We start from the raw sequence: 14,937 nt of genomic DNA, 5'->3' as shown, positions 1-14,937 counted from the left end.
CCTCTCCCCCCCCCCCCCAGTCTGACCTATCACCCTCACCTTGACCTCTTTCCACCTATCACATTTCCGACGCCCCTCCCCCAAGTCCCTCCTCCCTATCTTTTACCTTAGCCTGCTGGACCAACTTTCCTCATTCCTGAAGAAGGGCTAATGCCCGAAACGTCGATTCTCCTGTTCCCTAGATGCTGCCTGACCTGCTGCGCTTTTCCAGCAACACATTTCCATCTCCTACAGAAGAAGGGTTTTACTTAAGCTTTCACTAATTGTTGGAGTTTTGTGGAAGCTGCGACATCGCTCTTTTTTTTTTCTCTCTCTCTCTACTACAGTTAAAATCTTGAATTCTCTCTTTGCTGCCAAAATCACATTTGAGGCAAATCTGTTTTACCGATCTCGCCTTTGTCAAGGGTGTACTTATGGGATGTTATTATATTGGAACAGTTACCATTTAGACATTAAATAATCTATCATCCTGTTAAGTTTTCCAATAGAGTTAAAGTTATATCAATTCTCCTTTCTTTTGTTTGTATTTTAATTGTAGGGGTAAGAATAAAGTGTGTTTTACTTCAAGCCTTCTAGTGTAACCAATCAAATTACATCTGAAACAAAAGCACCTAACATTTGCCTTTAGATAACATAAAAGGTAGTGTTTAAGTTATCTCCTTGATATATTTGATGGGAGTTTTATCTGGTCTGTATTGCTTGAAATTCAAAAACTTGGGTTAAATTCTACTCTGGTTTCATCATTACAACCACAGTTTATAGTCATGCCAGCATATATGTATCATACGTGAGGATAGATTTAATTAAAATTTTGGATAATTACCCAGTTTCTCCAACAATTAGCACAGCTTCGCGAAACTTCAAAGCTTGTCCCACCAGAATTGCCAACTTCCGCATTCCATATGTCCACACAACATGACGAAAGTCATCAGACATGTTTGATGTCAGACTTGGCCACTGATCTGTAGAGTGGGAAACCAGGTGAAAGGGGGACAGAAGAGAACTACTTTGACAAGTCATGGAAAGCCAGTTTAATGAAGCGCTATAAATCAGCATGAATGTGTGCACCTATTCAACTGATATATAACCCATTCAATCTCACTAAAAAGACCCAAACTATAAGTGGAGACCCATTTTTGAAGTTTTGTGGGCACCACTTAAAAGTGCCCAGCCTAAAAAACTAAATTTCTACATTAACAGTTCAGTGCACACAATTAAGGATAGATAGGATGATATCACAGATAATGCTGGAGAGCAGAAATATCATTTTGCTTCAGTATTTCTAAAAGAAATAGAACAGATAGGCATGGCATGGAGTGATAAAATCAGCAATGCTAAAAAGTGGATTGAGTAAACTAATCAAACTCAAGATGATAAAGCTCCTGGTCAAAGTAAGTAAAATTACTTGTATGCAATCCAAATGAAAAAGGGGTTGTAGAGATAGCTGTTCTCTCATTTAATCATCAGTTCAAAAATCTGCCAGAGGACTGGTGGATTTCTGCTTCCTAGATTTAAATAAGATGCCTTGAAGGAATCACAAACAGGCAGCTTAACATCAGCGGTAGAAACTGAACGGAATTCCTCCAAAAAGTAGGACAACAATTAGGATTAAGAAAAGTAACAACAAGTTAGCATGGATTTCAAAATAGAAATCCTTATTTGACTAACTTTACTGAATCTTGAGAAGGTAACAAAGTAATAGCAACATAGGTGATGTTATCTACCTGAACCTTTCAAAGGCCTTTGTTAAAAGGGTACCATAAGAGACTAGTGAATAAAATCATAGAGTCAGAAATATGCCGAGTAGAGTGCTTTGTCATGTAAATCAACGAGTGGAGAGTTATTCAAAATGGTAGAAGGTTCTTTTCATTAACTCATAGGTTAGGTTGGCATTTATTGGCCATCCCCAATTGCCCTCGAGAACAGTGATGGTGAACCTCTTTTCAAGAACTGTTTTAGTTTACATGATGTAGATACTCCCAAAGGGAGGGAGTTTCAGAAATTTGACATGATAGTGAAACAATGTCAGTACAGTGCATGTTGAAGATGGGGGGGGGAGGGGGAGGGGGGGGGGGGCAGTATCTTGCATATAGTGTTGTTCCCATAAATCTGTTGCCCTTGTCCATTTGGGTGGTAGAGATTGTGGGTTTGGAAAGTGCTGGGAGAGTTGTTGAGATAGGTAAAAAGATGTTCTATAATGATTAGAAATGACACCACTGCAATTAACAGTTTACATGAATAATTTTGACTTTGGAATCAACCCAAATTTCTAAATTTGTAGATTATGCCAAATTTGAGGTTAGAGGGAAGATACTCAATACAGAAAAATATGGATAAACTTGCAGAATGGTAAAATGAAGTCCAAAATAGATAAATGAGGTAGTATATTCTGCCCTGACAAATAAAGAGATCACTTACTATTTGAACACGCAAGTATAGGCAGGTAGAAGAACAAAAAAGGAATCTAAAAGCATCAAATCACTAACGCTGTACCACCGATTAGCAAATCCACACAAAAAAAGCATGAGATTTTCCATCTAGACGGATAGAACTGAAAAGTAGGGAAGTTTATACTAAGCTTGCATTGAATTTTGCAAGTAGTTCTGGTCACCTTCACCTTAAAAAAAGGATATAGAGGTATACAGAGGGTGCAGAGAAGATTTGCAAGAATCATCCCAGAATTATGTACATAAGTCAGTCATAAAATCAGAAGAGCAACAACCTGGTTTTCTTTGGTCCAAGAAAGAGCATAATTAGCGACCATCTATCCAAGATGGTCATCAAGAACCACAATAGGGAATTCAGAAGAAACTTCTTTACCAAAAGGATAAGAATATGGAATTCACGGCTGGAATATGATTACAGATCCACCTCAGGAGAAACTAAATGAACATATGCAGAAGGTACAGATGCTTACAATGGTAGATTTACATGAGCAAAGACAAAGACAGCCCAAGTGGAGCATCAAGACTGGCATGGACTGTTTGGGTCAAATGGATATATGGCACAGAAACTAGCTAATGTAATTATTTGTATGGTAGAAGAAAAAAAAGCATTAATTGTGCCTTTTATGATCATAGACATTGCAAAACACACCAAGAAAGCAACTGAAACGTATGGGCAGCCAATTTGCACATAGAAAGCTCCTATAAACAGCAATGTGGTAATTACCAGATAATCTAATATTGATTGAGAGATTAAAACCAGTCAGGACACTGGAAATAACTCCTGTACTTTTTTGAATTAGTACTGTAGGATTTATTACTTCACTGAGGGAGCTGGACTCTCACTTTAACGTTTCACGTGATAGATAGCAACTCTAACAGTGCAGCATTCCCTCAGTTCTGCACTCTACTGTCAGTCTCTACTTTTGTGCTTTAAATCATGGAATAGCCCTTGAAACCCACAACCTTGTGACTTAGGATAACATGCCATCAAATAAACCATGGCTGCCACTTGGCAGTCACAAAATCTCAGAAAAAAGCTGTTTAAAACAATAAAAAAAACTTACCAATTCTTTTTTGAAGACTTTCTTTTGAGAACATAACTTCAGGAACAAGCTTCCTTTTAAATTCTTTTTCAAGGATACGGTGAATAACAAAGACTTCTTCTTCTTTCCTCACACGGCCTGCCAAAAGCATATAAGCTGCAAGAGCAGTTAACTCTTAGTTCAGATCAACAAAGTGGAAATCTTTTTAAAAATTCAGTTTGAAACTGCAAACACACAGTCTTAAATTCTAGCATCTAGCAAAAACATGGCTTAAAGTGCAAAAAAAAATCACTTCATAATAAACATACATTTTTACTTTGGCAATGTCTACGAGAAACAATTTATAGAATCTACCCAACCACAGATGTGACAATGCGTTGAGCAAAAGTGAGATTCCCATTTCATACCACCCCAGAGATGAACAGGGAATATTATTGCTAGCTGATTTCCATGCTTCTGGTAGCTACTCACATACAAGAGGCAGGGCGCGTTCAATAGAAAAGTGGACAGGAGAATTGGAGAAGAATGGAACAAACCAATAAAACAACAAAAATAAACACACCGAGGATGGCAAGACAAGTCAGACTTTTAACAGAGATAGGAAGTATCTACATCAGTCATTTGTCCACACAATATTCACAAGCTCCATCACCAGAGCCAAGCAAGACCTTCTCAAAAGGAGATGCAATCAAGGTCAAATTACCCTGGGCCAAATCATTCATTATTCCAGACGAAGTCCTTCAAGCCTTTCCCAAGAATAGGGAAACTACATAGGACTATGTGACTTCAAAAGAAAAAAAAAAGTGGTAATCACAAGAATCAATGACAAACTCACCATCAGTGGCTATGTGTCGAATCCAGTCATAACCAGGCATCAATTGTTCAGTCAACCTGTAACGTTCAGCCCACCTAAACAGTTCACGCAGAGTAATGAAGCCATGTTTTCCAGCAAAAACACTTGATCCCCTACGATAGGACTGTTTTAAGAAAGAAACATTTGTTAAAGTATGATGTGAAGCAAAATAACCTCTTGCTGCCTTCAACCCTTGTTTCTGTATCATTTACATCATGCTTCAATAGGCTGTCAGAAATCCAATGGCTAGTTTCAAGATTTACTTCATTAGTTTGAGAACTTTTTTCCCCAAATGGCATTTTTAAATATTCAAAATCTCTTCTTATGGGAGCTCTCAGAAAGCCCTTCCAAAAACTTTAGAACAGTGCTCTGTGAAATACCTGCAGCTCCAGCATAACCTTCACGAGTTTTGCACAGTAAGATGGAGGCAAACTGGATCTCTTGTTCAGAATAATTTCCAATTCAGCTTTTGGAAGTTCATCAAAATGTAATTCCACAAAACGGTTCCTGAATGCCCTTGACAACATCTAGAAACAAAATTTAAAAGTCAAAGTTAAAACAAAATGGTAACAATTATAAAATTTGTCCCAAATTAATCCAGGATTTTCATAGCATTACAGACTCAACTGATATAGAACTGGTGGATAATATTTTGTAGTACCAAATACTTCTCTAAATCATATAATACAGTCAACATTTTTGGAGTCTTAAACTAAATGTGTAGACATGCAAAGCAAAAATACTTGGTCAAAATACTAATAGAAACACAAAATGCACGTCAATGGCATCCTGTCTCAACTGCAAAATACAACAGATTTTACACTTAAATCCATTAATAAATCCAAAATCTCGTATTTCGTCCTATGCAAGTATAACAAAGAGAAAGTATCCTTCACTACCTGTCTGTAGCCTTCCAAAATGCTGACCATATGACCTGCCTCCAATATCTTACCAGTTGTCCAACCAGGTGAAACTGTACTAAAAACAGAAAATTGCTGGAGAACTCTGTAGGTTATGCAGCTTCCCTGAAGAGAAAGCAAGCTAATGTTTCGAGTCTAGATGGGTCTTCATCAGAGCTGAAATTGTGTCTCTGATGAAGAATCATCCAGAGTCAAAACGTTAGCTTGCTTTCTCTCCATGGATGCTGCCTAACCCATTGTGATCTCTGACATTTTTTGCTTTCTCTTCAGATTCCAGCATCTGCAGTAATTTGCTCCTATAGGTGAAACTGCAGTTGTCTGGTTCCATTCAATCAATAACTTAAATGGTTGCTCTTTTCGCTCAGACACATTGACATCATAAGTCCCCCAAGAACTTATCCTCATTGACTCATTCCTCGTGTTTGTGCTGCCCTCTGGCAACATAATATAAAAACAGATATATTCCTAATCATACCTAACCTTCAATTATTAGACAGCACCTGACATCCACTATTGGTTGAGCAGCGACTTCCTCTAATTTAAATGGTGGTCGTGGTGGGGGAAGTGCAGCGAGATGGGAAAGGAGAACCAAAGCCAATGCCTTCAATGCCAGCTCCAAACTCCATTCCCAATAACCAACTCAACTCCTCTCTATGGAGAATGAGGCTAACCCACAATCTCTGTCATATTTGAATTATAGATCAGCTTCAAATCCTATATCAGCACAATCACAAAGACCAACACTTTCACATCTCCGTAACATCACCTGACCATCCTGGCTTAGCTCAACTACTGTCCTCATACATACCTTTACCATCGCCAGGCATGACTATTCCTACACATTCCTGGTCACCATCCCACATTCTACCCTCAATAAACTTCGGAAGCCATACAACAGTCTACTGCTCATCTCTTCACTCATACGGTTCACCTAATCACGTTTGTCCTCAAATGACCAATACCAGCTCCCAGTGAAGCAAAATCTTGATTTTCAAATTCATGGTTTTCAAATTTCTCCACGACCCCACTCCTCATCTTTAATCTCTTCCAATCTCACTTACCTCAGAAATCTCCTTTAATTCGGGCATTTGGAGTACCTCAGAATTTAATTACTCTACCATTTGTTGCAATGCTCAGAGGTACCTAGGCCTTACAATGTGTGAAACTCACTCCCTAAACCTTTCTTTCAACCCCTCAACCCTCCTTACACCACTACTTCACTGATTCTGCTTCTGGTCATCTGCCCTGATATTTCCTTGCAGCACTGTCATTTGCTCTCTTGTCCCCACATAGTACCTGAGAATATTTAGAAGACAAACTGTCCGATTTTTATTAAACGAAAAGTAAGTTCCAAGATTTATATGCTCCTGACAGTTAATTTAAATATCTGTTCCACAATGCTGTCTTTTTTTTTTAAAAACAGTCATGATTTGGAGGTGCCGGTGTTGGACTGAGGTGGACAAAGTTAAAAATCTCAACATCAGGTTACAGTCAGACAAGTTTATGTGGAAGGAGACAGTGAGATCTGCAGATGCTGGAGATCGGAGTTGATAGTGTGTTGCTGGAAAAGCACAGTAGGTCAGGCAGCATCCAAGGAGCAGGAAAATCAACGTTTCAGGCCGTAGCCCTTCATCAGAAACGAACAAACCAACAGGTTTATTTGGAAGCACTAGCATTCAAAGCACTGCTCCTTCATCAGGTGGTTGGGAGCAGCACTTCAAAAGTTCGTGCTTCTAAATAAACCTGTTGGACTGTAACCTGGTGTTGTGTGATTTTTAACTTCATTTACAGTTGTAATATACTGAGGTGTGTCATGCTGAGGAATAATTCTCTGCCTTCTATAAAGTTCCAATTAGAGCCTGCATTCATTGTCCATCTAGGACATTCAGCCCACACCCATCACACCTGCGAATAGAAAGACCAAAAAAGTCAAAAACAGACCTTCCTACCACCATATAGTCCAGGAGGATTCTGAGTTGCAAAAAGCATGAATCTTGGATGTGCTTTTACCACCTCCTGGGTCTCAGTTATAAAGAGCTCTCGATTGTCATCAAGCAGCCGATTAAGAGCTTCCAAGACATCAGTAGGGGCTAAATTCAATTCATCCAGGATAATCCAGTGGCCCTTTCGCATAGCATTGATAAGCACGCCTAGAGAGAAAAAAGACACATCACCACTTTGATTATATTAAATGAAGACATGTTCAGTTTTGAAATATTAGTTTATTCATTCTAATAACTTAAATTTCCTCCAACGCAGGACAAAATCATTAATTGTAAACATTAAATGGACTGGATTTTGTGATCAGCTTAGGGGAGTAAACATCCCTTGAACTCACAAAATGGTCCCCAAAATGCATTTAACAAATATGAGAACATATATTTCGAACCTCAATTGAGGTGAACCTGGTCAAATCAGTGGGGACGGCTGTTAGTCAGGGGCTATTGCCACAGTTAGTCAATGGCAAGTCTGACAGTGAGCACAAAGGTCATGAAAGTTTGGGGGGTGGGTGCGCTCCTGAATTACCAGACTGAGCCTTGCTTTGCAAAGTACATCCAAATGTTGTCTTCCATGCTCATCCAAATCACAAATGGAACCTGAAACAGATAATAGCTATGACCTTACCCAGATTGAGCGAAGTGTTTTTCTTTCTCCTGTCTGAGTACCGAGGCTCGATAAAATTTGGAACTGGAAAAAGCACAGTTGGTCGAGCAGCACAGAGGAGCAGGAGAGTCCAAGGTTCCGGCAGGATCCTTTGTCAAGTCCTGCCTGAAACATCAACTCTCCTGTTCCTCTGATGCTGCTCGACCAACTGTGTTGTTTCCAGCTCCACATTTTATCGACTCTGACTTTCCAGCATTTGCAGTCTTCACTATCCTGGAGTACCTGGGCTCTACTGTTGGCAATGTGAAGCTGTTCAAGGGGTAATTGCATTAATTGGGCATTTCCACTGTACAGGGTGAACTCTTTTTTTTAAAATCACAGAATCCTGTTTGTGAACTGCATATAGTGCCCAACTGTGCATTTTCCATTAAGGTCCATCATGGGAGTAGACAATAGGCCCCCTAAAAAGGGAGTTCCAATGCTTGCAGTACAGTCTGGACTGAATATGCTGTTCCTTGCACAACTGGAGCAGGCAAAGATGACACGTACTGGATGCTGAAGAGGTGGGTGAGTGACAGCAGGTGTCTTCCAGGGATGAAGATGACACTGCACTGGAGAAAACTCACTTCCAGCATGATAGAATGCTGCATTTTTAGGTGCAACAAGCCTGACTAATTTAACTGTCACCAACTTCCAAAGATTGGAGTTGGGTGAAGTTATCATTCATTGATTACAAATTTGACGTTGCTTGAAAAGGAAGAGCATCCATTCTATCTCAAAAAGCAAATTCAGCACTTTTGTGTATGTTTTTCTTAACTTCTATTAAACAACCAGAAAAGTGAAGTCTAATTGTATGAAAACTTTCCAACGTTTGATGCTCTTACTTTAAACAATAACAAGATGTGACGTTATGCTGGCAGGGTTCTAATCTGGTATGGCACCAAGGAGAGGTAGCCTGTGTAATTTAAGACTTGTTGCCACAGTTACAATGACTGTTGATCAGACAGGTGATGATGTAAAATAGCACTGGAGTGTCAACAAGCTGAATAACAAATCTTTGCAGGTGATCAAAGTGTCAACTGCTGAATAGCACGTGAAGGGATGACCGATGGTCCAATTAATTAAGGCAGGAGAGATAATTACAAAAACAAAGGTGGTGTTAGAATCCACTCACAGTTTGTAGATCTTTTGACACTCTTAATTACCTGGGATTATCTTGTAATAATCTCTCCATCTATAAATTCTGTGTATGGGCACTTCCCTCCACTTCACCTGACAAAGGAGCAGTGCTCTGAAAGCGTGTGATTTTAAATAACTCTGTTGCACTATAACCTGGTATTGTGTGACTTCGGACTTTATCCACCACAGTCCAACACCGGCACCTCCACATCATTATTAACTGGCGCAGTCAGAGCATGAGGAGTTAAGAGGGAGTGGAATTCTTAAAATGCATCCAAGACAGCTTTTCAAGCCAGTACATCAAAGGTCCGGAGCATTCATAACACTGTTAGATTAAAGCTTCGTATGGAAAAGAACAATTGGCCTAATGTCAAAGTTTGAAACTGAGCAATGGCCACTTTTAATAAGATCAGATATAATGAGGCCTGAATGAACTGGGAGGAGATATTTTTTAGGTAAATCTGTGTCCAGACAATGCAATGTGTTCAAGATGGAAACTCAGAGCTTAGAGGACCAAAAGTTCCAATAAAGAGAAAGGGTGAGACCAAAACAAATCCTGGATATCAAGGGATCCATGACACTGGATAAAGAGAAAAAGGCAAGTTTACGACAGATACCCAGTGATCAAACAGCAAAACCCAAGAGGAGTATAGAATGTGCAAGGGGTGGGGGGGAAATTAAAAGGGAAATTAGGAGAGCAGAAAATGGTCATGATAACAGCAGGTAAAACCAAAAAAGGTAAATCCAGAATTACTTTAAAGTACATGAAGGGTAAAAGGATAACTAGGGACATAGTAGGACCATGATAGTAATTTCTACATGGAGCCAGAGGACGTGGGTAGGTTCTAAAGGAATATTGTGTGTCGGAGCAAAGTGTTCACTAATGAGAGGGATGATATGGTTATAGAAATCATGGAGAATCATGATATAATTAATTAAATTAGTATAGACAGGAGGTTCTGGCTCATCAGACAGTCTGAAAGTAGATAAGATTTCCAGGGCCAGCTGATACAGACCTCAGGCTGTTGTGTGAGGCGAGGGAGGAAATAGCAAACATTTTTCAATGCCTCTCTGGCCTCAATGGAGGTGCCAGATAATCCAATGTGTGGTACCCTTGTTCAAGAAGGGAAGAAGGGGTAAACCAGGAATCTACAGGCCAGTCAGTCTACCTTAGTGGCAGAAAAACTACTAGAAGCAATTTTCAGGGATAGAATTAATCTGCCCTTGGAAAGGTCGTGATTAAAATCAATAATATGGCTTTATTAACGAGATGTCTGACAAATTTGACTGGACTTTTCTAAGAGGTGACCAGGAGAATAGTTGACAGCAATTCATTGGACGTAGTCTACTTTGTACTTAGCAAGCGTTTTGATAAGATCCTGCATGGAAGCCTTTTGATAAGATCCTGCATGGAAGATAGTGAAGCCAAGAGCCCATAAGGTTCAAAGAAATTTAGCTAATTGGATCCAAAATTGACCAAGCGGCTGGAGGCAAGAGGGTAATGGTCGAAGAGTATTTTTGTGACTGGAAGTCTGTGTCAAAGGGATTCCGCAGGGATTAACGTTGGGGACCTTGCTACTTGCAGTTATATAGAGTCATAGAGATGTACAGCATAGAAACTAGATCCTTCCGGCCAACTCCTCCATGCCAATCAGATATCCCAACCTAATCTAGTCCCATGAGCCAGCACTTGGCCCATATCCCTCTAGACCCTTTCTATTATATACCCATCTAGATGCTGTTTAAATGTTGCAATTGTACCAGCCTCCACCACTTCCTCTGGCAGCTCATTCCATACATGCACCACACTCTGTGTGAAATAGGAGGTCTCTTTTATATCTTTCCCTTCTCACTCGAAACCTATGGCCTCTAGTTCTGGACTCTCCCACCACAGGGAAAAGACATGTCTATTTATCCTATCCATGCCCCTCATGATTTTATAAACCTCTAAAAGGTCACCCCTCAGCCTTCAACCCACCAGAGAAAACAGCCCCAGCATATTCAGCCTCTCCCGACAGCTTAAATCTTTTCTGAACCCTTTCAAGTTTCACAACATTCTGCCGCTACGAAGGAGACCAGAATTGCATGCAATATTCCAAAAGTGGCCTCACCAACATCCTGTACAGCTGCAACATGACCTCCTAACTCCTGTACTCAATACTCTGGCCAATAAAGGAAAGTATACCAAACGCCTTCTTCACTATCCTATCTACCCGCGACTCCACTTTCAAGGAGCTATGAACCTGCATTCCAAGGTCTCTTTGTTCAGCAACACTCCCGAGGACCTTACCATGAAGTGTATAAGTCCTGCTAAGATTTGCTTTCCTAAAATGCAGCACCTCACACTTATCTAAATTAAACTCCATCTGCCACTTCTCAGCCCATTGGCCCATCTGGTCAGGATGTCGTTGTAATCTGGGGTAACCTTCTTAGCTGTCTATTACACCTCCAATTTTGGTGTCATCTGCAAACTTACTAACTGTACCTTCTATATTCATATCCGAATCATTCATATAAATGACGAAAAGTAGTGGACCCAGCACAGATCCTTGTGGCACTCCACTGGTCACAGGCCCCCAGTCTGAAAAACAACCCTCCACCACCACCCTCTGTCTTCTACCTTTGAGCCAGTTCTGCATCCAAATGGATAGTTCTCCCTGTATTCCATGAGATCTAACCTTGCTAACCAGTCTCCCATGGGGGAACCTTGTTGAATGCCTTACTGAAGTCCATATAGATCATGTCCATCACTCTGTACTCATCAGTCCTCTTTGTTACTTTGTACACGGTAAATGGTTGAACCTGGGAAGCACTGAGGATTAGAAGGGATCTTGGTGTACATGTCTATTGGTACCTTAAGTTCACAGGATAATTAGATAAATTGGTTAAGGCAGCAAGTAAGATACTTCCCCCTTTATTAGCTGAGACAGAGAGTATTTAAGAGGTGGGAAGTTGTGTTGGAACTGTATCACAAGTTCGTTAGGTCACAGCTAAAGTACTGTGTGCAGTTCTGGAATCCACATTACAGGAGGGATAGATTACATTGGAGAGCGTGCAAAGGAGATTCACCAGGATGTTTCCTGGGCTGGAGAGTTTTAGTTAAGAAAAAAATAGGGCTGTTTTCCTCGGAACAGAGGAGATGGAGGGCAGACATGATTGAGGGATATAAAATTGTGGCTGTAGACAGAAAATAACTTTTCCTTTTGGTAAAGATCAATGACCAAGAGGCATAAATCTAAGGCAAGGGGCAGAAGGAGGTTTGGAGGGGATTTGAGAAATTTTCTTTCCACTCAGGATGATGGTGGTGGGAATCTGGAACTCACTGTAAAAGGCATAACATTCTCATGGTATTTAGATGTCACTTACATACATCAAAGGCATACAAGGCTGTGGGCCAAGTGCTGGAAAATGGGATTAGAATAGCTATGTGCTTGATTTTGACCAGCAGACTCAATGGACTGCAGAACATTTCTGTACTCTAGAATTCTGTGGATTTCACGTCATTCACAAGTGGATGTAGCAGACAAAAGTGCAGTATTGCAGTGCAGCTTCATCATGTACATTAAATCATTAAACTAGGAGGAAACACTAGGGTCAGAATGACATTCCTGATCACTATTTAATTTAGTGACTATTGAGCACCCCTTCTGGTCATTCAGTCTGCAAAGACAGCTGTACGAACCTTCAGAATTATATGCACTTTTCAAATGTACTATTCAAACAGCAATAAAAATGAAGCAAGCCTAAGTAAGTTAGTTACTTTTGTTACGTTCATTACCAAAATCTGCTTCTATAATAAAGGGTGCCCAGACTACAAATACAAGCATAAACAACATCAGAGTATAGGATTCAGAGAAAATGGATCAAGTTCACTCATGGAAAGATTGCAAACCATGTTGTATTGCTTTCAAAATAAAACAAAAATATGGAACAAACCTTCCTTAAACACCAATTTTCCTGTTTCATCAGATGCATAACAGCCAATGTACTCCTGAATGTCTGTGTGCTCATGATTATTGATCCGCACACAATGGTTTCCTGTAGCAGCTGCCAACCAGCAGATTAGACTTGTTTTACCAACTGATGTCTCTCCTTGAATAAGTACTGGATGTATCCTTTTAGCAAAATATCAAAAAGTTATATTTTAAACAAAGAATATTCAACAAAAACAAAATCACAAATCAGTACAAGTCACAGTCAGTTGAATATACAAGTAAGTACTAACATTAGTTTCCAAAAATAAAATTGTAAAATGTTTATCACCTATTGACGTTTCAAGATTAGAGAGCAGACAGATGTTTCTAAAGTGCAAACTTTTAAAATGTGTAATGCAATTACATCGCCAACACTAAGTGCTGTTTCTAAAATGAAATTTTCTATAACACAGGGTTACACAAGAATGCAATCATTGCATTATAGAAGAACTGACTGTAGAGAAGAGACAAAATTTGAGATGACAATGGAAATTCCTGAATTATAGTCAATTATTTATTCTGTTAAGAATACTATATGATATTTATTTTCACATTTAACAGGAAATAGACTATTTTAAAACATGCTGTCATCTTAGCTCAGTTGGTGCTACTCACATGATCTATCGGAAGGCTGTGGTTCAAATCCTACTCCAGGGCCTGAACACATCCTTTAACATGGAAGTAGTGCTGCGTATTTGAAGTATTAAACTAAGGTCCCACCTGAGCTTCGGATTCACAATGAAGATCTTACGACATTATCCTAAACTTGGAGTACAGATTTCCCATGGCCAAACTACTAATAACTAGCATGTATGTATCAACCAATCCTAAAACAAAACAGTTTTTCCACACGATTTGAAAATGAAAATTACATATTCCTACCTTGCAGCAACGACTCTTGCAAGATCTCTTAGGTTAAGTTTGACAGAGGGTGTCAGAATATACAACTTGTCAACAGAAGGTTCCTTATCTCCTGTTGCAATCCAGTAGCCTTCAATCTGTACAGACTGTCCTCCTTTTGGTTCTGGTATTGGCTGAAATGTTAAAGACAAAAGGAGTCACTGCTTCTCCATTTACAAAACTAGTCCTGCTCCCAACAGAAACTGACTTGATTTCATTTTTCAAACCAAACACAAGTACGCATTAACAATCTGAAATGATGCAAAACTATGCTGCCCACTTCAAAGTGTGCTGTTGATCTCTTTTGCAATCATGAATCAAAACGCAAAAGGAGCTTCAGAGAAACATTCGCAAAAAGGCAAAAAACAACATTGAGCTCCAGTATTACAAAAAGCTTGGTCAAAGAGGCAAATTTTAAAGAGGGCTTTAAAGGAAGGATAGCAAAGTGGAGCTTCGGCATTAGGTAACTAATGGCAGTGTTGATGGAGCAATTAAAAAATTGGGAATACTCAAGAGAGTAGATTTAAAAGGAGACCAGATATCTCAGGATTGTGGCACTGGAAGAGATTACAGAGGTAAGGCCATGGAAGCGTTTGAAATAAAAACACGAGAATGTTAAAAATCAAGACAATACTTGACTGTGAACCAATGCAGATCAGTGAACACTGGGGCAACAGCTATACAGGACTTCTAGAACGTCAAGTTATGAGCAGCACAGCTATAGATGACATGACATTGAAAGGCAGTATATGTATGGGAGACCATCAAAATGTGCGTTGGAATAGTCAAGTCCATTCAAAAGCATTAATGGGAACCTCAGCAGCAGATGCGCTGCAATTGGAAATAGGTATTTTTAGTTGTATACGAGGTCATGGATCATCTTCAGGTCAAATGCAAGATCAAGATCGCAAGTAATCGGTCTTCCAGTTATTCAGCATTGTCAGAATTATATCACTGAGCTAGCTATACAGAGAGTTAAATTCCTCCACGACAAATTTATACTCAAAGTACAGTTGA

The 14,937-nt window shown here is 39.6% G+C and overlaps 1 protein-coding gene across 3 annotated transcripts in view; it reads right to left on the bottom strand.

Moving 5' to 3' along the window:
* The window catches only part of mdn1 (midasin AAA ATPase 1), a 190,443-nt gene that overhangs the window by 132,375 nt on the left and 43,131 nt on the right, over positions 1-14,937 (bottom strand). For all 3 annotated transcript variants that reach the window (XM_043686689.1, XM_043686697.1, XM_043686702.1), the window contains exons 23-29: positions 13,903-14,054; positions 12,983-13,161; positions 7,205-7,413; positions 4,724-4,870; positions 4,326-4,467; positions 3,512-3,646; positions 824-962 (exon numbers count right to left, since the gene is read on the bottom strand). In XM_043686689.1, coding sequence (XP_043542624.1) covers positions 824-962; positions 3,512-3,646; positions 4,326-4,467; positions 4,724-4,870; positions 7,205-7,413; positions 12,983-13,161; positions 13,903-14,054 — 1,103 coding nt within the window. The remainder of the gene's footprint in view (positions 1-823; positions 963-3,511; positions 3,647-4,325; positions 4,468-4,723; positions 4,871-7,204; positions 7,414-12,982; positions 13,162-13,902; positions 14,055-14,937) is intronic.

The sequence above is a fragment of the Chiloscyllium plagiosum genome, chromosome 3 (assembly GCF_004010195.1).
Source record: "Chiloscyllium plagiosum isolate BGI_BamShark_2017 chromosome 3, ASM401019v2, whole genome shotgun sequence".
NCBI classification, from domain to species: domain Eukaryota; kingdom Metazoa; phylum Chordata; class Chondrichthyes; order Orectolobiformes; family Hemiscylliidae; genus Chiloscyllium; species Chiloscyllium plagiosum.
This window is presented reverse-complemented; position numbering and strand designations above follow the sequence as displayed.